A 25,381-nucleotide genomic window follows, 5' to 3' on the forward strand; every position below is an offset into this window, starting at 1 on the left:
TGTCGCCCTGGCGAACGGCGTCTGCTAAAAAATAAATAATAATGATTTTGCATTATTGTGTGTACAAAAACATGAAGCAAAAACATAAAAAGGTTTTTAGGTTACTGCTTGATCATGTAGTTAAAGATACAGCTCTGGAAAAAACTAAGAGTGGTCTCAAATTTTTTTCCAGAGCTGTATTTACCTTCAGTTGTTTTGGTTGTGATTTTAACTCTGCTGCCCCACCTTAAATATAACCAGAGTCAGAGCTGCCCTGCTTGTTTAGAAAGGTGATGCATGTGCCAGTCTGAGCATCCTGAAGTGTTGCTGTATATAGTAGCTTGAAAGAGTAAAAAGAAGGTGGTGCAATAGTGAATGCAGTTCAAAGAGGGAACTTCTCTGACACGTCAATGATATGGAATTATATTGCTGCGATGCCCTTCAGTGATAACACAAAACACAGTCGAATGCGTTACATTTTATTACATTTGTCTGAAATGTAACTACAAAGCAAGGCGCACTTTTTTTAGTTCTTAGCTAACAGCAGTTTTACATTTTTATTTACATGTGTTTCAAGTTTACAGTAATATCGGTCAATCCGATGCTAAGAATTGAGGTAAAAAAAAAAACTATTAAAAAACCCTTCATTTCATAAATAACCCAGTTTTTAAAATGTCATATATAAGGTCATAGCAGGAAGGTCTGACACTTCCCAACGAAACTCATACCTCATTTGAATTATTTGTATATTTATAAAGACAAATGAAGCATGACGAATAAATTCACACAAAAATAAAGCAAACAGTGCAATCCTTGGGTCTAAAGAAGAAACTGACCTGACCAAGTTGTAATTAAAGATCCTTGAAGTTTGAGGTCATTGGATCACATTACTGATAATTTTCCTTCCAATTAAGACATACCCTCATGTCTTACCTTGGTCTATGTACATTTTTTTACTTCAGTGATACAAAATAAATAATTTTGTATGAAGATGTTTTTTAAGCATTCCATTTAAATGCAACCCATCCTGGTCACCCAAAAAGCAATATCATCATGTAAACACTGAACTTAATTTCCAATTCTTCTCATTCAATGCCACATACAGCACCTTGACATTTTACTTTCAGCAAATGTAGCTTTTGAACTGTGCATTAATTCTTGCTTTCACATTGGCTTATTTTATTTTGCAGCATCTTTCTACAGTATGGGTGAACTACTTCACCTTGCGACTGCTCATAGCCTAAATTAATACCATAGTCAACATGATTATTATCCAAAAAATATTCGATGCATTGTGCACAATGTATACAAACAATGACTGCATAAAATGCTTGACAATTTAATTCTGTGGCTTAAAACGCTATACATTAATTCCATATAAAAAAATACTTTTAAAGGATTCAGGCCAAAGGTTGAGTGAAAATCATGATAATTGTTGAAATACCTGATGCTTTAAACATCATAATTATGGCAGTGTTTAAAATATTAATCTGCCAACCTCCAAAACTCAGCAATTTGAGTTCAAATCCAACACATTGGCATAGGGATTTAAATTGAGTTTCTCGATTTATAAGTAGAACCCAAATATAAGTCAACACGAGAAACAAAGAAACCAAAATCACAACGTTTTTTCCTTGACACAGGACAACAGAGCATTCTAACAGTATGCATGGCTCAGCACTATAATATTGAATTGCATGTAAAATTTTCCTCAGTTTATATATGGTACAGCTCTTTCTGAGGCTGTTTATACATTTCTACATTTCTACAGATGGAAAGAAGCACGCAACAAACATTGTGGAATACTAGAAAACAAATTGTGCGATCATATGCATTTGTGTGTAGATTAAATAAACAGGTTTGGGACCTAAGTGGCTGGGTTAGTGTGATAATGGTGCTGACTTGAATCTCATAAACTCATCAACCTGCCTGGCCAGTATGGAGAGTCATGACTGCCCACTGTGATGCAATACCAGCATCTAATAATGCATCAACAATGCTTGATAATTAGATGTAGCTATTTATAGATGGAACCATAATCAGACAATTATTTAATGTAAAAAAATAAGGATTTCCCTCTATTTAAAAGTTAACTGCGGAAAAAAACACTAAGATTAATCATTACAGCTATTAAATAAACTCAGCTAATTATAAAGTTATTCTGTGTACATCATGTGATCAGGAAAGCCATTTACAAAATCTGTTTCCCTTTGTTATTTATTAAGCTGTCTCAAATACCATTGTGAGGGATACCAACCCAGCTTTGCAATATAATACTAAATATATCAAACTGCTACACAGTGTGTATATATGATACTGTATAACAACATACATACTCTCAAACACACTGTGGATGTATTTCATTGCCTGTCCATGATCCAGTGACCTCTCAATAGTTAGAGCAACCTTCTGTACCACGATATTCCAAACGACTGCTCAAAGATTTAGTAAAATATTATATTATATTATATACATAATAGACAGAAACCTTGAGGATTGGAACTACAAAATAAACCTGTACTTTCAGTTAAAAGTAGAAGACAACACCCCATTTTCCTGGTGATCCATGCAGTCTTTGGGAAGCATTTATTTTAAGATGTTGACCCAGGATTCAGTATCAGGTCTTCTAACTGCGTGTTGAGTTCCAGTCCCCAGCTGGCTCTGCAGCCAAGACTGCTCACTGCCACCCGAGCGGTGGGTGTAGGGCAAAGGGGGTGCCTGGGGCTGAGGGGTAGTTAGTAAAGCCATTGGGCTGGGTGGGATAGCTCTCCAAAGCAGAGGCTGAATGTGCCTGGAAACAAGAGAAAAACTTTATCTGTCAACAAAGTACAAGCAGTTACTACTTAGTGTTTCCCCTACCATTATACTAGGGACAATTAGGTACACTGCTAGGGAGAGAGGATACAGTACTGTGCAAAAGTTTTAGGCAGGTGTGAAAAAATGCTATAAAGTAAGAATGCTTTCAAAAAGAGGCATGTTAATAGATTATATTTATCAATGTACTAAATGCAAAGTGAATGAACAGACAATAATCAATATTTGGAGTGACCACCCTTTGCCTTCAAAACAGCATCAATTCTTCTAGGTACACTTGCTCACAGTTCTTGAAGGAACTCGGCAGGTAGGTTGGCCCAAACATCTTGGGGAACTAACCACATGTCTAACATGTCTATTTTTGAAAGCATTCTTACTTTACAGCATTTTTTCACACCTGCCTAAAACTTTTCCACAGTACTGTACCTCAGTCTCAATGGTCATTCTTGATATGTGCCAAATTACCAGGCGGTTCTTGGACCTCTGTGGGCACAAAGTAACAAAGCTTGTTCACTCAAAGCTTGTTGCATTTTCATGGGATTCAGTGCTAGCTTGGACACCACAGTAATAATTTCCATTACTTGATGGTGTTTCTAAAGCTCCTATGGGTACTCTAACACCAATATAAAAAGATTCCTTATATCTCAGTTTTTTTGTTTGCTTACTTGTGCAGTGTGGCTTGTGTAAATTGTTTGCAAGCAGAATTCTGAAGGATTTACAAACAAGCAATAGAGTTTCCTTGGGAACCTGGTTTCCAAGCTGGAGTGAAAGCGGGTCTTCGCCCATCAGGTCAAATACAATCTGCAACTTCTCTGCGCAACACATGATCCAAGACGACATACCTTCATATGAAAACTGCACTGAAGCACATGAACTAAGTGTGAGAACCAATGAGGAAAATGAGATGAAAGGAATGATAAAGGACCTCTCCTGGCAAGTTTCAGGAGCCGAGTGCCATACCTGTAACAGCGCTGACTGCACCGCTGTGTTGTGAAGGCCAGACAGAGCGGCTGGAGACCCGCTTGGGGAGAAGCCAGGGATGGCTGGGAAAGACAGCAGGCCAGGGAATGCAGTGCCCCCTGCAGGCTGGAGACCAGTTGTCAACCTGGAGAAAAAAACATCTCTGTATCATGCATCTGACGCAAAAGAGCTACATCACCATGTTTTCACCTAGCACTTGGATAGACAGTTATAAGAATTTCCTTCCAATCAAGGGGAGAACGTGCCATATTGCCACTTAAGTAAAGAAGTGGTTAGCTTAAGTAGCAGAGAGCTCAGGTAGAAGAAAGTAGTGGAGTAGGCAAAGTTTTACTGTGCTATTAAATAACCGTCCTTTTGCAGAATATTAACACTTAGCACTGGAGTGTTATAATGAACATGCTTGACATTATAGGCTAAAAAACCTGCAACAAAAAATCTACACACAATCCTATTTTTCATGGGCATCATAAATTGTGTACAGAAAACCATTCTAACAGTTTGGTTTATTGGTATACCAGCATCCTGGGAGATTTTGTTAAATAAGCTAAGAAAATAAAACTATTTTACATGGGAATGAGACCACTTTGTATCAGACAGAGTTGACATTTAATCCCAATAATGATTACAGAGCTGTAAAACAAAAATATACACCAGTCCTGAAAACAATGTTTAGTGTCTAATATTAGGAAGTCGATATGGCTAGATATGACACTGTATAACTGTACTTATTTAAACATTCAGAGGTTCATCGCAGTTTCAGAATTTACAGTCTAAAATTGGAATTTGAAACACTTAAAATACTTTTCAGATAATAAAATATGATCATTCAGCTTTCTTTGTCATGGTTTAGCCTACTTTTCCATGCTTCTCCAATTTTGTCAGTTAAACCTGTTAATGTACTGACCTCCAATTACTCCTGCAATTTCTGATATGAAATGTCATATCAATACGTGATACAGTAATACATTCCAACTTAAATGACTGTCATAATAATACATTTAATGAAACAAAGACCACAAGGTGCAGTAGAAACTGAAGGTATTGTCAATAAGGAAAATGCATGGGTTTGATGAAATGTGACCATATATTTCTTTAACTGTTCCTTCAGTACATATTTATACACACAGCGCAGAGAAGTGCACTTTATTCAAGCACTAAGCAAAGGTAAGGGTCAGGTTTATCAGAAATAGCACCTGCTAGTGGGACACCCACTTCTTCTAGTCAGTGAAGTAATCTGACTTGTACTGCAAGCAAGCTAGAACTGGTCATGTTGAAACAAGCATATTTACAAACCCACCAAAGATAAGCCTCGGAACGTGAAAGTACACAACCCAAACAGCAAAGAAATCTTCTAAGATAGTGGCCACTTTGAAGAATACCTAACACTTGGTTTAAAAAACTTATTTCAGATTCCAATTAGGGGCAGGCTATAAAGATATCAGGATAAACAAATAAAGCCCTTCAAATAATAATAATAATAATAATAATAATAATAATAATACAAAAGATTGCAAGGACACTGGACATAGTATGTACCACTTGTTTTATGTGGCAAAACTACAAACACACAACATACATAAACGGTATATGAATTAAAGTATAAAGTAAAATTGAATACAAAATTATTTCAATTACTCAGGATGTAAAGACATTTTTTTTTAAATATTGCTACATGTAAAGTAACTACAAAAAGAGCAGTCTGTTTTTAGTATAACACCAGTCATTACAATGTAATCTGTTCGAACTGTAACTTTGTTAAGCAGACTTTAGTCATTCTGCACAGAATCTGTGGAAAGTCTGAGCATTCAATGGGCTTAAAAACACTTTACATTCTGCCCTATTTTTCCTATTAATTTAATCTTTATTTGTGTATGATTTAATAGTTTGTGCCCTAGGCATTTCTTATATCAAATGAAAGAACAATTTCTGCCCTTTCGTACTATAAAATAGTTAATCATCTGACCATGTAAAACAATAAAAACATGACCATATGCAAATTAGTCCTTTACACTGTGTAGCTCAGGCTAGGAAGACCCTACATACGTGAGTAAGACGTCATTTTAAAGCTCCTGGTCTCTAGTTTCTAAGAAGAGATGAACTGTGTAAAAGGTTAATGGTCATATTCTGACGTGCTTCTAGTGTTTCTTTCCTACAGTATATTTATAGTAAGAGCAAAAAATTTGTAATTATTACTGTAACACTTCACTGAAATTTTGAACAAAACAATATTGGCCTAAATGCTTTATTTCATTAACTTATTTCATAATTTATCATGAAAATCCATATCATGGCTCAACATCACACCGTACATATTTTAACAAATATTTAATTCACATTCATACCACTCTATCGCCCACCCCTAATTCCAATTGTTCCATGAAGTTCATAAAATAACTATGATATCAGGAATACAGCACTGTAAAGTAAATGATATACATACCCAGCCTGCGCAACCAGTGCAGGGTTAAAGTTGGAGCTGAAAGCCGAGGCGAAGCCAGGCAGCACCGGGGCTGAAGAGGGGGATGCCACGGCTGCTGCTGCCACTGCCGCCTGCAGGGGAGCCACAGTAGCCACGGAGGAAGGCGGCCCTGAGAGGCCCATGAAGGAGGAGAGGACGGGGCTGCCAGCTGGAGTGTTGGAGGCTGCAAAACTGGGGAAAGACGCATTTCCCGAGCCCAGGGCACCCGGGGGGAGGCCAGGGAAGATGGAGGAGACGGGCGTGGAGAGGCCTAGGCTGAACGGGGACGGAGAGGGGGCAGCGGAGGGAGGTAGCCCAGCATATATGGAGGAGGAAGGGGCAGAAACCTGGATGGAAGCAGAGGAGGCACAGGCATTGCCAGAGAGGGAGGCCTGGAGGGAAGCTGTGCCTGGAAAGCCAGGGAGCCCAGAGTAAACAGCCGCTGCGTGAGAGACTGGGTTGCCTCCAGGCTGTGTGCCCAGGGCAGGCAGACCCTGCAGTCCGGCCATTGCTGCTGTGCTGGAGAGGGTGGCTTGAGCAGAAGCAGCAGAGTGGCCGAGGCCTAGAGAGCGGGTCAGGGCCAGGGCAGCGGAGTTTGGCATCACTAAGGAGCTGAGCGAGGGCGTACTGGAACGAGAAGGCCCCTTGAAGGCTGAAGGCACCGGGCTGTTGCTGCCGCTGCCACCGTGCCGTGCTAGAGCACTCATATGTTGCTCGGTTCCTACGTAGTGTGGGTTGACAGCCCCCATTGGGTTGGCTGTTACATTCTGGGCACTCATGGCCAGAGGTTTAGGTGTAGGTGTAGAAGACGGTGGCAAACCAGTGTAGGGTGATGAACCCTGGGGCGTGGGGGTGGCAGAAGGGGTGTAGCTCCGGATGACCGACTGGGTCTGGGCTGGACTGGCTGCAGGAGGGAGCCCTGGGAAGGCAGCCTGAGTGTCAGATGGAGGGAAGCCCTTAAAGAGAGGATTGGGTAATCCCAGCGACGGGGACGAGGAAGGATCAGCTGAGCCTTGGCTGGAAGGAGGGAGGTGACCCTGGGGGGTAAATGCAATGGGGCCAGGAGTAGAGGAACCCTTGCTGGTGGGGGTGCCAGATCTGGACATGCCAGGGTACCCTGAGGGCACAGGGGTGTAGGAGCCATTAGGGACCGGGGTGCCACAGGGGGTCCCAGAGGGGGTGTGAGATTTAATGACAGAGGGAGTGGGTGTCAAGGAGGGAGGGAGGCCAGGAAAGCCTTGGGGAATAGGGGTGGAAGGGCCAGGGCCTGGGGTGAGAAGGGGTGAGGCTGGCAAGGGGGGCCCTTTGATGACAGAAGGGGCAGGGGAATTGGCTGCAGGGGAGGGCACGGCGGCAGGCACAAGGCCGGGGAAGACGGGGGTGATGGGGGTAGTCGGGGGAGGCTGTGCCGAGGGGGTGTGAGCTGGGGCAGGGCCTGGGGTGACTGGGGTAGAAGGGTTGGAGCCGTGTGGAGAGAAGGTGGCTGCGGGGACTCCGGTGCTGTGGCTCAGCTGGCTGCTCGGTCGGGAGTAGGCTGGAGCCAGAGACACAGACAGGAAAAAACGAGTTATAACATAAAAGACAAACAGATTATTATTTATTTTATTTATTTTTAACCTTTATGGCTTTTGCTTTTTTTTCTCTCTCTCTCTTTACTCATACATACTAGAAACATGAAGAGTTGCCAAATGCTTGCATATGTTATGCACTGAAGAAGGACAGCAAACATCACACAAGCTTAAAAATAATACATTCATCCATCTTTATGACCAGTACTTGGGATATCTTATTCTATTTTACAGATGGTACCAGTCAGGGGGGCAAAACCTCATTCATGACATTTCTATGCACATTGCAAAAATACAAGTCTAACTTTGTATGATTTAGTTAGGGGTCAAAGGTTATCCAAAACGGTCCTTTTTTTCTCCAAAGTTAGAACAAGAATCAAACCCATAATTTAAATTAAATTTAAACAAACACATAGTTGTTTTAACTTCCCATTACCTTACATTAAACATGCTAATAAATATAATACATTTCATAAACCTAATAAATAAATTCCATTTCACTACTCAGGAAAATCAGTTTGTATTTGTAATAAGTACTTGTACACCATTTAATCTAAAAGTAGTATTTTCAATAACAGAAAATGTCAGTCCAGAACATTTAGGAAAGGATCGATTTCCAGAATAGAGGATTAACTGTTAATAGAGAATAATAATAGAAACATTCATTGATATCTCAGAAAAAAAGGAGTAAGGGTCAATATCAGCTTTTAAACTTCTTTTGGTAACATTTGTAACTTATTCTACTTCTTTTAGTTATGTGTGTCAATAAGAATCTATGACGAAGTGATCACAAGCTTTTCCAGTTAACACTTTGAGAAGATTCCAGTTTGTAACAGCAAAGGGAATAGACTGTATGGGGTGCAGTGCAAGCATAACGCACATAGCGTCTTTGTTGTGCAGAGTCACAAAATAAGAAAAGATCCAATCTTGTAAGAGAACATATGTTAATGAAGACAGCTGAAAAATACATTTACTGACACCAAGAAGCAATGCATGAGCAGCGGAAACATTGGCTAGAGGACCAGCAGGAGGGGTGTGGCACACTGCACCAAGTAAGCCTGAAGAATCAAGTTTGGAGGAGGGAGACTTTGCCAAAGCTGGATGAAGACATTAACAGCCTTGTGCAGCTGACTTACTCAGAGGCTCCTGCCACCTTGCAAAACAGCCTAGGAGGAGACTAGTTTATAGATCCAATCCCCAAAGCCTTTGTGCAGTACTTGAGCTGGATCCTGAATCTTTCCCCGTTGACAGTAAGCAAAGGAGCAGAAGAGGATGGAGGGCAGGAGCTGTGGTATGGTGCAAAAAGAAGACCAATTTCCCAACCAAAATTGTCCAATACCTTGTTAGTAAACCTTGACAGCTGGACCAGCTACACAGTTTAGAAGTGCTGCCTAAGACCTAGAGAAGAACAAGTGTTCTGGGCTGTGGGCCTAGGATGATGCAGCCATGACTGCCGGAGCTAGATCCCAGCAAGGTGCACAAGAAGAAAGGACACATTACTCAAGACTGAAGAAACCACAGAAGACTGCTGCCAGACTGAGGCCAAGTGCAGGTACTGACCATGAACAGTCTGTACGACAGGTGCGGGTCTGGATCACAGTCCAAGCTATATCAGAGGAAGGCACAGCCTGGAGTTGAAAAAGGATACAGGTGGAGCAGCAAAAGGACACAGCCTTGATTCCAAAGCATAGCTGGCTGGAAAATAGTAGTCAGACAGAATGGCAGGAGATATCTGCTCTTAGCTCAGGGACTTGTTGCAGTCAGACCACCTGGAACTAATCCAGAGATGGCCAACTTCTCCACCTGGGACCATCCACTGCAGGCAAATGACACGATTGGCAAGAAATTGAGTCCAGCCCACCTTCAAGACATGTTAAGAGTTCTTTGCTTATTTAATGGATTGAACAAATGAAGCACACCTGATAATAGGGCTATCCTGAAGGGTACATTTGTTGTTGGTACTAATTTACATAATTTATCAATGACGTCACATTAGCTACTACTGTATACATTTGAATGAAAATCCTACTTTTTAATTTTTTTTTTATAGTAATCCATTTAACAAAATAAAACATCCCCATGTAGTTTAAAATGTTTTTATTTATTTTTAACAAGCACAAAGTTTATATAGGTTTTATTGGTTAACATTGATGTTAACCTTCAAGTAAAAGCACATTACTCATAAACCATGCGCAGTGACGTGTATATGTTAACTTTAATTCGTATTCTATTCAATAAGGGAAAAGTGTCTGAAATAGCAAATCGGTGTAAAACCCTTGATGGAATTTTTCTACAATATTCATTCATCATGACAGTAAAATAGGGCATTCTAAGTCAATCTACTGCAGTATTTCCTCTCTCAATCAGTAGAAAATGTGGTTAACACCCAGTCATGCATGAAAAAAAAAATACTGTCATATACCGTGAAACTGGTGTAATTTCGAAAAATACCGTGATATAAATTTTTGGTCATACTGCCCAGCACCACAAACAATTATAAAATCATAATAATAATAATAATAATATTATTATTATTATTATTATTATTATTAATAATAATAATAATAATGGCTCAATTGCAAGGAACTCGCAGAGTTAGTATGGAGCTGCCTACTAAATATGGGATCATCTCCAGTCCAATGCTTTCAGTTCTATGCAATTGACCCATTAAACCTAATAAATAACGCATAATAATTTAAACTTACATTGAATAAATGATCTCGGAAAATGCTTTTTCCTCCGTGATATGATCAGTTGCAAACTTACATTAAGCTTTTGGGGTGTCTTCTGTGCATTAAACAAAATTGCAAACAGCAACACGAAACGATTTTGTTTTACATTTCCATTATACTGCACAACACTTTGCTGTAAAGATTACGGATAGAAACAATTAAGCAGAATAACGCAGTGGTGCCACAGGCATGCTGGCAGGATAGTACTCAGAATTTATATATATGTTATCAGTGATAATGATATATTTTCAAAATACATTGTTTTAATGTTTTAATGCTGACATGACAGTGGCAAATGAGGTTGCTTTTTATTACGGTTTCAAAACTTTTATATCCAACAACTTTTATTGAAGTAATGGGCAGTATACAAATCAAATGTTTTAATTTAGATAGGGGGACATCTGAAGTGTGCTTTAGTATTGTAACGTTTGCGGGGGTTTCCAAGGAGTAGACCCAACTCATCATTGTGGGTGCAACAACAAATCGTTGTATTAATTATTACTGCAGCACACACAGGTCTCGGGGACTGAACACACTCACACAGACTAGTTGTTTCACCCGTCTTCACAGTTTACGTCCTCTCCCTACACTCTTCCCCACCGCCTTTACCCAATTAACCCTTTATCTGGTGTGGTGGCTCGATGCAGAATTTAAACACTGTCAATTTGTATCAACAAGAGCAAAAAATATCGATGTGATTGTCACGTGACGAACCTTCAAAGGTTTGTAAAAACCTTAGAAGATCTGGAGACCGAACGTTCGAAACTTCAGAGACAGCCCTACCTGATAAAACAGCACCCTTTAGTGGCCTGTCTCTAAACTCAGGGACCAACATTATGCCTCAGTTTACATAAACTATAGTCATATAAAATGAATGATAAGTCAATATATAATTGAGCTGTACAATACATACTAGTACATAAAAAGCCCACTTTCAAGGAGGCAACTGTTATGTATTTTCACCTTATTATATTAGGCAGCTTTTATGTACAGTTATGTATGTGACCTTACAGATCCTCACTTATATTGAATGAATGCAGAAAATATAGAAAGTTCCCCTTTATTTATTTAGCCTAAATGCTTATATACACCTAATAATATACACCTAAAGATGAACTACATTTTACCATAGTAGCCTTCAGAAAATAATAATTAGTATCACGATTCTGTTTTGATGAAGCAATATCTTTGTTTATCATGTCTTTGATTACCATATATAACCCAATTACACAAATAACAGTATTCACTAAGAATCTAAAATGTATTCAAAATAACACAAATATGAGAACATACTGTTGTATGTATTTTTCTTTGAACTCTGAACTTTTGTATTTTTTTCCCTAAAGTTACTTTAATTTCTCCATCAGATTGTTATCTAAAATATGATTTTAACCACTTTTAATTATGCACCTCATTTGCATATCCAATACATTACTGATGAAATTAATTTAATATCTACCTGTCAAAATATCTTATTATGGTCAGCCTTCTATAACCCGACATATTAATCAGATTATTCAGTAATTATACTTGTACAGCAACCTTGATTATCTGAAAAAGAGAACACTACCCAAAGGCTGCAAGGTTGCTTGGGAGTTCATACTCCTGGCAAAGAGGAAGCAGTAGTCTGTGCAGGGCTTTATATACCAACGAGAAGCAGGAAGGACTGTTTGTATGATGCACTGACTGGCCTATAGGCAACTTTGATAGTAAAATGTTTCATAGGAGGTAGCATGGAAACTGGCTTAACCCCTTCTCCTTTGGACAGTTTTCTCGAATTGAAAGATAACTTTAGATTTCAAATAGTATCAATTGGGAATTTGTCCTCCTGAGCAATTCAAAAAATTGTGGATCCTGGCTCATGGGCTAACATCTCAAGCATCAAATTGAGTTTCACAACACTGTTTAAAGCCAAACAACTGTATACACTGCCCCCTAAAGACCTACATGGGAAAGCTGCTTTGAATAATATCAAATGTGCTTTTTATTTGCTTTGAATATGCCAAGTAAAAAAAAAAAATGAATGGACTGAATTTACTTGAATATTCCAACTGGAATGTATTGTTATTACTTGAAAATCTGTAGTGTCTGGCTCTAATTTAATCTCAAAACAGGATTTTAGTCAAAGTGTGCCATCTAAACACAGCTCATGGATTGAGAGTGCTGTCCTAGAAGCATGGCCATTTTAGCACAATGCATTACTAGGAAATTCTGTACAAATTTGAATGGCGAGAGCATCTGCTGTGTATCTGCTTTAACCAATCTCACAACCATTGTCAATTTTACATCCAGACCTCTCCTGAAAGCAGGTGTTATCAAAGTGGTGAGAGATGCCAGCAAGCATGCAAAGTTTAAATCATTAGTTAAAGGCATCAAGTATTAGTCTAAGGAAACCCTATTCATCAAAACCAATAACTTCTTTATCCAATTATCCTGGAAAGAAGTGATAGTTTATAGATGATCATATTCCAACAAAGTAATGACTACAGACAACCTCTCACTAAGGTCACAGTGCACTTTCTGGAATCATCTAAGCATTTGTGTAAAACCGAATAACAAAAACGGGTAGTAAATGTTTGGGTGCACAGTACAACATATACACCGATCAGCCATAACATTATGACCACCTGCCTAATATTGTGTAGGTCCCCCTTTTGCCGCCAAAACAGCCCTGACCCGTCGAGGCATGGACTCCACTAGACCTCTGAAGGTGTGCTGTGGTATCTGTCACTAAGACGTTAGCAGCAGATCCTGGTCCTGCAAGTTGCGAGGTGGGGTCTCCATGGATCAGACTTGTTTGTCCAGCACATCCCACAGATGCTCGATTGGATTGAGATCTGGGAAATTTGGAGGCCAAGTTAACAGCTTGAACTCGTGATTCATCAGACCAGGCCACCTTCTTCCATTGCTCTGTGGTCCAGTTCTGATGCTCACATGTCCATTGTACAGTGAGGGAAAAAAGTATTTAATCCCCTGCTGATTTTGTATGTTTGCCCACTGACAAAGAAATGATCAGTCTATAATTTTAATGGTAGGTGTATTTTAACAGTGAGAGACAGAATAACAACAAAAAAATCCAGAAAAACACATTTCAAAAAAGTTATAAATTGATTTGCATGTTAATGAGGGAAATAAGTATTTGACCCCTTCGACTTAGTACTTGGTGGCAAAACCCTTGTTGGCAATCACAGAGGTCAGACATTTCTTGTAGTTGGCCACCAGGTTTGCACACATCTCAGGAGGGATTTTGTCCCACTCCTCTTTGCAGATCCTCTCCAAGTCATTAAGGTTTCGAGGCTGACGTTTGGCAACTCGAACCTTCAGCTCTCTCCACAGATTTTCTATGGGATTAAGGTCTGGAGACTGGCTAGGCCACTCCAGGACCTTAATGTGCTTCTTCTTGAGCCACTCCTTTGTTGCCTTGGCTGTGTGTTTTGGGTCATTGTCATGCTGGAATACCCATCCACGACCCATTTTCAATGCCCTGGCTGAGGGAAGGAGGTTCTCACCCAAGATTTGACGGTACATGGCCCCGTCCATTGTCCCTTTGATGCGGTGCAGTTGTCCTGTCCCCTTAGCAGAAAAACACCCCCAAAACATAATGTTTCCACCTCCATGTTTGACGGTGGGGATGGTGTTCTTGGGGTCATAGGCAGCATTCCTCCTCCTCCAAACACGGCGAGTTGAGTTGATGCCAAAGAGCTCGATTTTGGTCTTATCTGACCACAACACTTTCACCCAGTTCTCCTCTGAATCATTCAGATGTTCATTGGCAAACTTCAGATGGGCCTGTACATGTGCTTTCTTGAGCAGGGGGACCTTGTGGGCGCTGCAGGATTTCAGTCCTTCACGGCGTAGTGTGTTACCAATTGTTTTCTTGGTGAATATGGTCCCAGCTGCCTTGAGATCATTAACAAGATCCTCCTGTGTAGTTCTGGGCTGATTCCTCACCGTTCTCATGATCATTGAAACTCCACAAGGTGAGATCTTGCATGGAGCCCCAGACCGAGGGAGACAGACAGTTATTTTGTGTTTCTTTCATTTGCGAATAATCGCACCAACTGTTGTCACCTTCTCACCAAGCTGCTTGGCGATGGTCTTATAGCCCATTCCAGCCTTGTGTAGGTCTACAATCTTGTCCCTGACATCCTTGAACAACTATTTGGTCTTGGCCATGGTGGAGAGTTTGGAATCTGATTGATTGATTGCTTCTGTGGACAGGTGTCTTTTATACAGGCAATGAGCTGAGATTAGGAGCACTCCCTTTAAGAGAGTGCTCCTATTCTCAGCTCGTTACCTGTATAAAAGACACCTGGGAGCCAGAAATCTTGCTGATTGATAGGGGATCAAATACTTATTTCACTCATTAACATGCAAATCAATTTATAACTTTTTTGAAATGTGTTTTTCTGGATTTTTTTGTTGTTATTCTGTCTCTCACTGTTAAAATACACCTACCATTAAAATTATAGAATGATCATTTCTTTGTCAGTAGGCAAACGTACAAAATCAGCAGGGGATCAAATACTTTTTTCCCTCACTGTAGGTGCTTTCGGCAGTGGACAGGAGTCAGCATGGGCACCCTGACTGGTCTGCAGCTACGCAGCCCCATACGCAACAAACTGCAATGCACTGTGTGTTCTGACACCTTTCTATCAGAACCAGCATTAACTTTTTCAGCAATTTGAGCTACAGCAGCTCATCTGTTGGATCGGACCACAAGGGTCAGCCTTCGCTCCCCACGTTCATCAATGAGCCTTGGCCACCCATGACCCTGTCGCCGGTTCACCGCTTTTCCTTCCTTGGACCACTTTTGATAGGTACTGACCACTGCAGACCGGGAACACCCCACAAGAGCCGCAGTTTTGGAGATGCTTTGTCGTCTAGCCATCACAACTTGGCCCTTGTCAAAGTCGCTCAGATCCTTACGCTTGCCTATTTTTCCTGCTTCTAACACATGAACTTTGAGGACAAATGTTCACTTGCTGCCTAATATATCCCACCCACTGACAGGTGCCAAGATAACGAGATTATCAGTGTTATTCACTTCACCTGTCAGTGGTCATAATGTTATGGCTGATCGGTGTATGTACGAAGAACTCAAAGCAGGGGGATGCACTGAAACTTGATTTATTTTCTTCTGCAGATTTATGATAGGGAAAAAGCAGTTATGCTATGTTGCCTTTCACACTGTGACGCCTGCAGGGGGTATGTAGTATACCAGTTTCTCCTCTTTAAAATCTGTGCAGGTTATGGGGGCATTATTCTTGCAACGTTCTTTATTTTTACATTGTGTCAGATGATTCACAGCCTCAAACATTGTAAAACCTAAAATGTTTCCCAAATATAGTCCACAGAAAACACATTATCTTCTAGATTTCCTTACTCATGACCCTGCATTGAAGCAAAACATTGCTTAAACCAGCCTCACCGTTATTGTTCCAAATGATCTACAGAATCATTGGTCACCATGAACCTTCTTTAAAATGCCAGCATTAAGAAAACCAATGAAAGTCGGCAGAGGTGCAGCTGGAATACTAACAAGAAGACCGAGTTAGAGAAAAGCCTGACCTGGAGTGTGTGAGTTATAGAAACAGGTGAGGAAAGGGCACAGTCTGGATTGGACAGGCACGTGCAGACAGGAGGTGCAGAGGCAGCAGGAGGCAGCTGGCGTGCTCTGCCATTGGCGGAAGCGGAACAATCGAAAGAGTTAAACCAGGAACAAGAGGGCGTACCTGCTGAGTTCTGACTGGCAGTGTAAGGAGGAGGGGGCACGCTGGCTGTTATCACCCCCCCCACCGACACCAGCCCTGCATTATTATACGCACCTGGGAAGACGGGGAAGAGAGGAAAGAACATCAAAATGTCAGGCCAGCTCGTGAAAAACCAGATCCCATACGTCACTCAGTTCTGCAACACATCTGCTTCTTACAGTGCAGAGAGTCTAACAGCTAAGGTAATAGTTGCAGCTGTTCCCCTAATGAAGCTTTTCATTGATTCTCAGATTCTGGGATCTGATGAGAACCATGGTTGCAGTTTAATTCATGGAGATGTGTATCCGGATGCCTCTTCTTTGTTGTTGACACTTCTCCACAATTCATTATGTGCTTGTGAGAAATTTAAGGAATCAATAAAGACTCCTCAGTTATTTCAGTAAGAAATAGGTAGGAAATCAGTATCTCTGAAGATGGAAAGTCAGTGGCCTTTATTTGTTGTTCAAGGGCTTGAACTTCGATGTTACTATCAATTTTTCCTCCCTAATTTTGAATCAGAAAGAATTATTTCTTTTTTAATCCTCCCAGTTTGGATTTGTCAATTGTTAGTCAGTGCAGATCACCTGCTACAGCTCCCATATTCAACATGGTAGAGACTCTCGTATTCTGTAGAAACCATCTTGCCGGGTCATCTGCTTCCTTTCACAAGGCGAGTCCATAGTGGAAACAGCAAGCTAGAGCTAGAGCTAGAGCATTGTGGGGAGGACAAATGCACTTCTTGACTGAAAACACTGCAGGCTCCTGGGCATCAAGAAAACCACAGGGGGGTCTCACAGCAAACTAAGGCAACCCTGGCTGACTTTGAGACTACCCACCACAGACAACCCTCTGCCTACTGTATGCCAGTCCTTGGGAAACCCGGTCACAGCTGGCAATATCCCAGTACCAGCGATGTCCAGGCAATAGGCTGTAACACGCGTTTCAAATTTACATTTTTTATCAGCTGAAACACTCAAGGTGCCCTGAAACTACTATTCTTTTCATCACCAGCTTTTAAAACAACTGGGGGCTGCCAAGTACTTTTATGAAGAGGAATATGAATTGCATGCTTTTGTTTCTAGATATAATGCCATTAAATTACCTATTTTACCTAAATTACCTAAAAGCGCTTTGGTGTAGTGTACTTCACCCATAAACAGACTCAAAAAGCCCTATTTTCCAATGTGAGGAAAATATACCAATGCAGTCTATTTACAATGGAGTAGTGTTTGCCGATGATGGTTAATAAGGACCAATATTGAAAATGGCAGCCTATCACTGTTAAGCACTGGGACAATAACAGTGTGTGGCTGACACATTAGTTACCACCTGCCAAATATGTGAAAGATTCAAATGCTAACTGTACGTGAAGAATCCAGAAATGGCTTACTTGGTGCTATCGTTGCATGGGGTCGGCAAGGAGGTATGGGATATGGCACTGGCTTATGAGGATTGTATGTAGATGGAGCCTATGGAGAAAACAAATAGAAAACATATTATCATTTCTAAAATCATGAAAACAATCACTACTAACTACTACTAAGTTCAACTAACACACCGATGTAAAGGAAATGCTCTCTGTTAAGTTGATATACTCCTCTTTTGTCTTTTATTACCAACTGCTTTATACTGCTGACATTATAACAGGTCTGATATGATTTCAGTCAGGCCATGGTACTCAAGGTGCTGGGTGAACAGCATGATTTGTGAAAGAGGTCCCTTACCTCTTTAAATAAACTAATTATTTCTACATGCCGGCTGCTATTTGAGAACTAGCACTGAGCAAGACAAAGCAGTTTTCAGCTTTAAATTTGCATTTCATATCAAACACACACACAAACCAATAGTGCCCTTTTCATGTGTTTGCATATTTCAATATCTGCCAATCGAAAGGGATAAAAAAGTACTGTATGCAATACTTAGCAATTTTTGAGGCAGAACATGCTGTACTGTACACTTTACATTTTGTCTGCATTGACATAAGTCATCCTTACTGGTTTACATGGTCCAAGGATCCTGGCTGAAATTCCCTTTCCTTCACTGCTATTGTCTTCAGTCTCCTTTTTTGCTGGCGTGCCCTCAAAGAGGAGAGAGAGAGAGAGAGAAGAAAAAAAAGTAGATATAAAATGTTGTATTATGCAACTGGAAACGTTTTTCTTGGTATCTAAAGGAAGCCAATTTTTCCTGCCTTCTACAAAGCACAAGGTACTATACTGCTCCTAGGCAAATTTTACAAAAACTAGTCTCGAAAGTTAAAATGTGCCTGTTTTCAACTTTGCAAAACTTAAGTAGAGCTGGAAAACGTGGAACACATTTTGGGAATGAGAAAGGAATCTTGCAAGTCATGCCAGTATTCAGAATCTAAGAAAATGTTCCAAAACATAAAAACTAGTATAAATATTTGCTGTATAATTGTCATAAACCAATACATCAATAGCTGCTGTACATTAGTATTATTTGGGATCAATTGCACAACTTTGCCAGATGTATTGAGTTTAGCAGGCTAAGCACCAGTCTGGTTCAGATCTACTTACTGGGAATATGCCGTTGAGGAGGCTGGGCTTTCCCTGAGGGTATGGATTTCCTGGGATCATCCCACAGGAGGAGATCATTGCTACGGGTGCCTTACAGCCCACTTTGGAAGCCTGCGGACAACACGACCAGAGCAAAATCACTCACGACAGCAACATCTGCAATAACACCATTGTCTTGATCTACTATTCTCTTCAGCACCCTCCCACCTTCCATCTCTCATCTCTGTAGACACCCCGTCCCATCCTCTTCACTGCTCCTCTAAAGGTCAGCTACTCTCCCTTCCATCTGTTCTGCTGTCTGGATTGGCTCCTTCCTCTCCTTTGCTCATGAGTGATTGAAGCAGCTGCCAGCACACATTAGGTCTCTCTCTATTATCTTTCCTGTCCATTCACAAAACTCTGCTGTTCACACTTCAGACCCTAAATATTTATCCTATACCTCTGTCTGACTGACCCCATTTCTGTTGGCAGAAATTTGTATTACTTTTTACTTATACCCTTGATTTATTGTCATGCAATGTTACTTGTACCCATACACTACCGGTCAAAAGTTTTAGAAAACCTCAATTTTTCTAGTTTTTATTCAAATGTACGCAGTTTAATCAGGGTTCCCACGCAAATCAGATTTTTTTTTCCCATGACTCTTCCATGATAATTTTCAGATTTTCCAATTATTTATTCATTTACAACAAAAATGCTGGAAAGTTGGAAATGCACACAGAAAATAATGAGGATACTGATAAACACAATAGGAAAGAACTACATAATCAGTATTTGTCATGACAGCCTCCTCCTCCCCTTACAGCCATCCAATCCACCCACTTTAATAAAACATGCTACCATCAACTAATAAAGAGTACACAAAGATGTAAATGCAATCTTAAACCTAGTACTATCTGATCAATGTGTAGTATAAATGTTAATTACAGTAGAAACTATACAAAACTACATTAACAGTCTGTATTTTAATGATTTTAGTAGTAATTCTGAATTGCCTTGAATATAAACTACTATAAATCAGCTAAATTAATAAAAACATACACTCAAACATTATGATATACAAATGGTCAGTTCAGTAGAGGCCTACAGTAATCCTTTCCTGTACGCTGCTAAAGTAGTATTAGTTGACTGCTTTGGTTTAAACTTGAAAGCTTTTGATTATTTTTTTCTTTCTTTCAAGAAAATTATAAATAATGATTTTTACCAATAAATTACCAGATTTTTTTATTTGAGGAGTTTGGATTTTACTGATTTATTCCCATTTTAAACACACTCAAAATTATTTTCAGTTTATCGGTAATTATTTTTTATGAAACACTACTTCACAAGCTTGTTTGATATTATGACATTATCTTGTCTACACTCACATCGAAGCTGTTCTGCAGTGTACAACTCACACAGATGCTTGCTGGAGGTCATGTGTTTAATATTGCGTGCTATGAAAGCATTGTGGTATTGAGGACAGTGCAAACAGCAAAAGAAACTCAGAAAAAGTGAGCTTTGGTATAAACAGTGTATAGTGGTAACTTTTGTAGAACTTGTTTATGGTTTTGTAATAAAATTTAATTTCTTGAATAGAACAAGAATAGAATAATATTGTTATTATTTACTTGATTTTAAATAAATGTGCATATCATACATTTGGCTACTTAATTTAAATGCAACGGAAACTTCATAAAGTTTGAGCATTTCATGTAAGCAGGGGTTCTCAACACTGGTCCTGGCGAACTCAGTACAAACTGCATTTGTATAGAGCTTTAAATTGTATTAAAATTCACCTTGCACAAAGGCATCTACTAAATTATATTATAATGTATATAAGTATACTTTACATAAATTGGAATAAAAACAATAATAACAGTAACTTTTTTATGCAACTTAAATCTTACATATGTTTTAAGAGAAGCTGTTCTCATGAGCAAACTTCTCTCACAACATCTAAAGAGATGAACATAGAATCTTACTTGTTCCAAGATCCTCCGGCAGCGTTTCTTTTCAGAGAGGTGGATTCGAAACAGATCCTCAATTGGTCGGTAATTATGAGCATCAGAAATATTCCTATAGAAAGTATAACACTTTTACCGCTGTCACTATTATTATTATTATAATTATTGTTAACAAGATCATTTTACAGCATTTCTGGGTTATTTTACAGATGCCATTTTGAAATACAAGCAATACATGTATTTATTTTGTAAATATGAATGTTTATACTGCATACTGGAGTCCAGATTTTGGGATATTAATCACCACATTTCAGGGTTCAACAAATTAGTAATATGGTGTAAAAATAAAAATAAATCAAATCTATTTGAAACATTGAATGTGCTTCAATGATAAATATACCTACTCTCTTTCAGTGAATAAACTTTATTCTGGGCTTTACCAGAGACTGCAGTTTCACAATATCAATAATGAAGAACACAAATCACAGACATAAGGATAACAGGCCAACAGAGACATTTAATATAATAGAAATTAACAAGTATTGCGATTGCTGCAAAGGAATATTAAACCATTTTTGATTTTTTTGAGAGCTTGCATCTCATTCATTCTCATATTGAAAAGTAAAAGTCAATTTTCGAAAGAGGGATACTTACAATGCTATCAACTCCAAGACAAGGAGTTTATCTTTTGAAAACGTCAAGCAGTTTAGTATATTTGCCACTTTGGTTGTAGGAACAGCAACCATTTTCTGAAAAGCAAGAGCATATGGTATATTTGGTATTTTGGAAACAAACAAACAAAAAAAGTCAGCATTCATCTTTTTGGGAAGACATTTAAACATCAAAAATGAACCATATCAACACTGTTTAATACTCCATGTCTGGTCTGAGCATTAGCCATGAATCACATTGGTGCTCTTCTCCCAGCCACCTACTTGTTTCAAGCGACTAGGTGTATTGAAATATTAGGGCTGGTTTCACAGACAAAGATGAATACTATTCCTAAATTAGTTCAACTAAATTAACATAAGGTAGTCCAAGATGAGTGGTAATCAGGGTTTATAATGGAATGCAGTGTAAAAGGAGCATGTGAGCTGAGGAGATAATATTGATTAACTTACATGTTGCAAGGCTTTGACAGCCTTTATCTGAGGCTCTGCCCAGGAGAAATACTTCAGTATCTCTGTAACCTGCAGGAGAGAAAATTACAAAATTAACACAAAAAAGCTGATGACTCCATATCTGTGCTACAAAAAGGACTGATCTCTCTGTATGAAATGAAGCAAAGCTATTCTTTTAATGAAATACTGCTGAAAATGTTACCTCTTCCACGGGGTCAAAATCCCCTTCAATGTGTTCTGTGGGAACTGCAGTGATTTCTGTAGTTAATTCTATCTGAGCTGTTAACTGCTGCACTGGATGACAATGTCATGCTTTTCTTCTAATTTATTTTAGTTGATTTAACTTTGCTGCAGTATATGTCAAGACTCCACACAATGCTGCCCGTTTCGTGTGTCTCATACTGGGTTCACTGGTTCAAATGATGTCACCACTGGGTCCAGTGATCACACCGCAAAAACACACAACTATACAACCTGATGAACTAGTCATAGCGCACAAATGCACCCTAGATTGACGTATCGTTTGCTTTTCCCTCTTGACCAGGAGTTTTCAAACCGGTCCTGGAGTACCCCCTGCCCTGCTGGTTTTTGTTCCAATTGAGGTCTTAATTGCCTAATTGAATCCTTAATTGACCTAACAAAGCAATATACCATTCAATTAAATAATTAAGACCTAGGTTGGAACAAAAACCAGCAGGGCAGGGGATACTCAAGGACCGGTTTGAAAACCCCTGCTCTTGACAATTTGTTCTTGGTTAGTGAGTCTGAACCGAACCGCCACTCTGGTTAGAACCAACAGGTCAGTAAACACAATGGAAGGAAACTGGCAAAACGGGGAAATTATCTAACTTTTACAAACACATCCAGAATATCAGTCTGTGTCTCCTCTCCCGAATCCACATGCTTCTGTAGCTTCTCGTTCCCAAGGCTACAGCGCTAATGCCTGCCTTTTCTGTTGTGAATGGGTACATTCTGCAATTTACAATTCAACATTTTGTCTTTTCAACATGCAAGAAAGTAAGACTAAGACCCCATTCCAAAAGTGTGAGCCTGTCTTCTGCACAGTAGCTCTACGGTGTGCCTGCACTCCAATTTACTGCAACTTGCTTTCTCAAAAACCAAGTCAATCATGAAACACAGCAGTACCTGCTCACTTGAGAAGTATCCGTGAACATGTTCAATAGCCTTGATTCTCTGCTCGGTCAGAACACACTGAGAGGAGGTGGGGGGAGAAAAGCAGAGACAATTAATTAAATAACTGGAGTGCTGTTTTATGCAGAAGTCGAAAATGTTGCAGTCCATTCCAAAGCAAGATTCTGGCACACACACCTCTTAAAAAGTTTCAGAGGAATATAATCACACAAGCTTATTTTTATCTCTACAAATGCATTTCAATCTTCACAGCTTACAAACTCTTTCATGATCTTATTATTACCTCTACATGCTCTTTTTAGGAGTACTATATTCTGGCACCACATCTAGTCTATATACTGTACCCAGCACTGTAGCTGCCTCTATTGTATAACTTTGCATTGTGGATTGTACGGCTTGTTTTTCTTTTTATAAAATATCTATCTATCTATAATCATCATCATCAGTCTCAATCCACTGCTTGTTTCAAAGTAGTCTCTCTTTTCAGTAATCAGTAAAACTTCTGATTTCAACTTCCCATATTTATGTGGTCTTTTTCTAGTTATTTTTCAATTCTGTATATATATATATATATATATATATATATATATATACACAATGTCACATATTCTATGAACAATATATTTGTTTTGCTGTCTATTCTTATTTTTCCAAGCATGCATCTTTCCATGCTTCTTTGTGTCATTTCCAGTTTCTGTATCATTTTTACATTTATTCACCAGATTTCAGACCCACAAAAGAGAACTGGTAGTCTGGATTGATACTTTTCACTTCAAGCAAATGGGTAGATTTCAATCAAGAGCGTGCATTTTCTTATTAACGTTCGCCATTGCATTTCCACTGTTCATTTGATTTCTACAATAAGATGTCCATCTGCTGTGTGTGTGTATGTATAATAGTTAGTGGTTAATCAGTTATGATCTGATAATTAAATATATAGGTTAAGGAATGTCATAGTTGTTCTTTATCGTCAACGTAACCAGACATCAAGGTTCAACATTACTTTAAAATATCTGTATTCAGTTCAATATATAGATAAGTAATGGAAGTTCTCTTTTTTTCCCCGACTGCTACTATACCCAAACTGTAAAGAGTGGGCCTTAATAAAAGTACTTTACAATAAAGCTGCAATACAAACGTGACTATGGGTACCGTTTACATAATTAGACTGTATTTGCCAAAACTTTTGTGCCAGTAATTTCTGTTAACCTACAAAACTGAAAAAATACATGTTTTAATACTTTCTTTCACACGGTTTCCCAATGGGTCTGAACTTTAATTGTAACGCCCGTATCTTATTTTACCAGATCAAGTCACATCTCATCACAGTACAGTACAGTACGTAAAACACAAGGACATGCTTACCTTTCTGATTTCATCCAGAACAATATCAAATGATTTCTTATCCATATTTGACGTTTCTCTTGAAATACTTAAAACAATATTGTAAAGGCTTATTTCCCCACTTTTATTATTAAAATAAATTCAATGTATGTATTATTCCAACACGTGGAAGACGAAATATCAGTATTTTCCCATTAAAAAAAACCCCGATTATTCAACTTGATAAATGAATATATGACGTCTTAAATGAAAGGCAATGTAATGGGACATTTGAGTAGGCTGCAATGTGCAATTATTCAATTTGCATCAGCCAAGTGTCACATAATAAGAAACTTACTCTGCCTACAAGACATAATCATAACAAATATTCGACATGAAATCCGATTCAAATATGCGTACATAAATTCTACAAATCATCTCGTTATATGTATCTAAATAAATACATCAAATCAATGTATGTCATGACCGTACCCTACAGAGACAGAAAATATAGAAAATTAAGTCCTCGTCTCTCCAGAGCAGTAGAGTCGCTTCCTTTGTTAGGACCCATTACGACAGCTTGATTTTTTTTTTAGGTGGGGGTAATGCGGGGGGTAATCGGAAAGTTTCCCATTTGTAACCTTATACTATGTCCATAATAACATAATGGGATTATTCGTGGTAGACTTAAATAGGCATTAATAATACGTTTTTTAAAACCGTAAAGGTACTAAATGAGTTTCATTACATGGATAATAATAAAATAATAATAATAAGACAAAAAAAAAAAGGCCTGCTCCCTCGTAAAGCTTCGTGGGACCTAACAGGTTTATGTCGCGGATTGATGATGCCTAGCCTTGCTTTTCCAAGTGTGGTTTATGTCACGTGATTAAAAAAAACACAACAGAAATTTTATTTCAAACATTGAATTATTTAACTACTTATTTAAAATATTATTGGCCGGATTTGTTATATTTTTTTTTTGTACAGCCAAGTGTACAGGCAGAAAATTAGGCACCA

At 39.0% G+C, this 25,381-nt stretch overlaps 1 protein-coding gene across 3 annotated transcripts; it reads right to left on the bottom strand.

The window, feature by feature from the left end:
* Positions 1 to 445: 445 nt before the first annotated feature.
* Positions 446 to 25,170, bottom strand: proser1 (proline and serine rich 1). Of its 3 annotated transcripts, none has more exons than XM_066699885.1 (12): positions 24,404 to 25,170; positions 23,041 to 23,098; positions 21,887 to 21,955; positions 21,420 to 21,514; positions 20,784 to 20,877; positions 18,820 to 18,930; positions 18,280 to 18,363; positions 17,676 to 17,754; positions 16,268 to 16,360; positions 6,215 to 7,766; positions 3,754 to 3,898; positions 446 to 2,770 (listed from the first exon to the last, which is right to left on the bottom strand). In XM_066699885.1, exons 2-12 carry the CDS (start codon positions 23,059 to 23,061, stop codon positions 2,657 to 2,659), a joined length of 2,457 nt encoding a protein of 818 aa, XP_066555982.1. In that variant the 5' UTR covers positions 23,062 to 23,098; positions 24,404 to 25,170; the 3' UTR covers positions 446 to 2,656. The 3 variants fall into 3 exon arrangements, with proteins under 3 accessions (XP_066555982.1, XP_066555981.1, XP_066555983.1); XM_066699884.1 differs by having other exon boundaries at positions 23,033 to 23,098; XM_066699886.1 differs by lacking the exon at positions 16,268 to 16,360 and having other exon boundaries at positions 23,033 to 23,098.
* Between the last annotated feature and the right edge of the window lie 211 nt (positions 25,171 to 25,381).

The sequence above is a fragment of the Amia ocellicauda genome, chromosome 3 (genome assembly GCF_036373705.1).
Source record: "Amia ocellicauda isolate fAmiCal2 chromosome 3, fAmiCal2.hap1, whole genome shotgun sequence".
Lineage (NCBI taxonomy): Eukaryota > Metazoa > Chordata > Actinopteri > Amiiformes > Amiidae > Amia > Amia ocellicauda.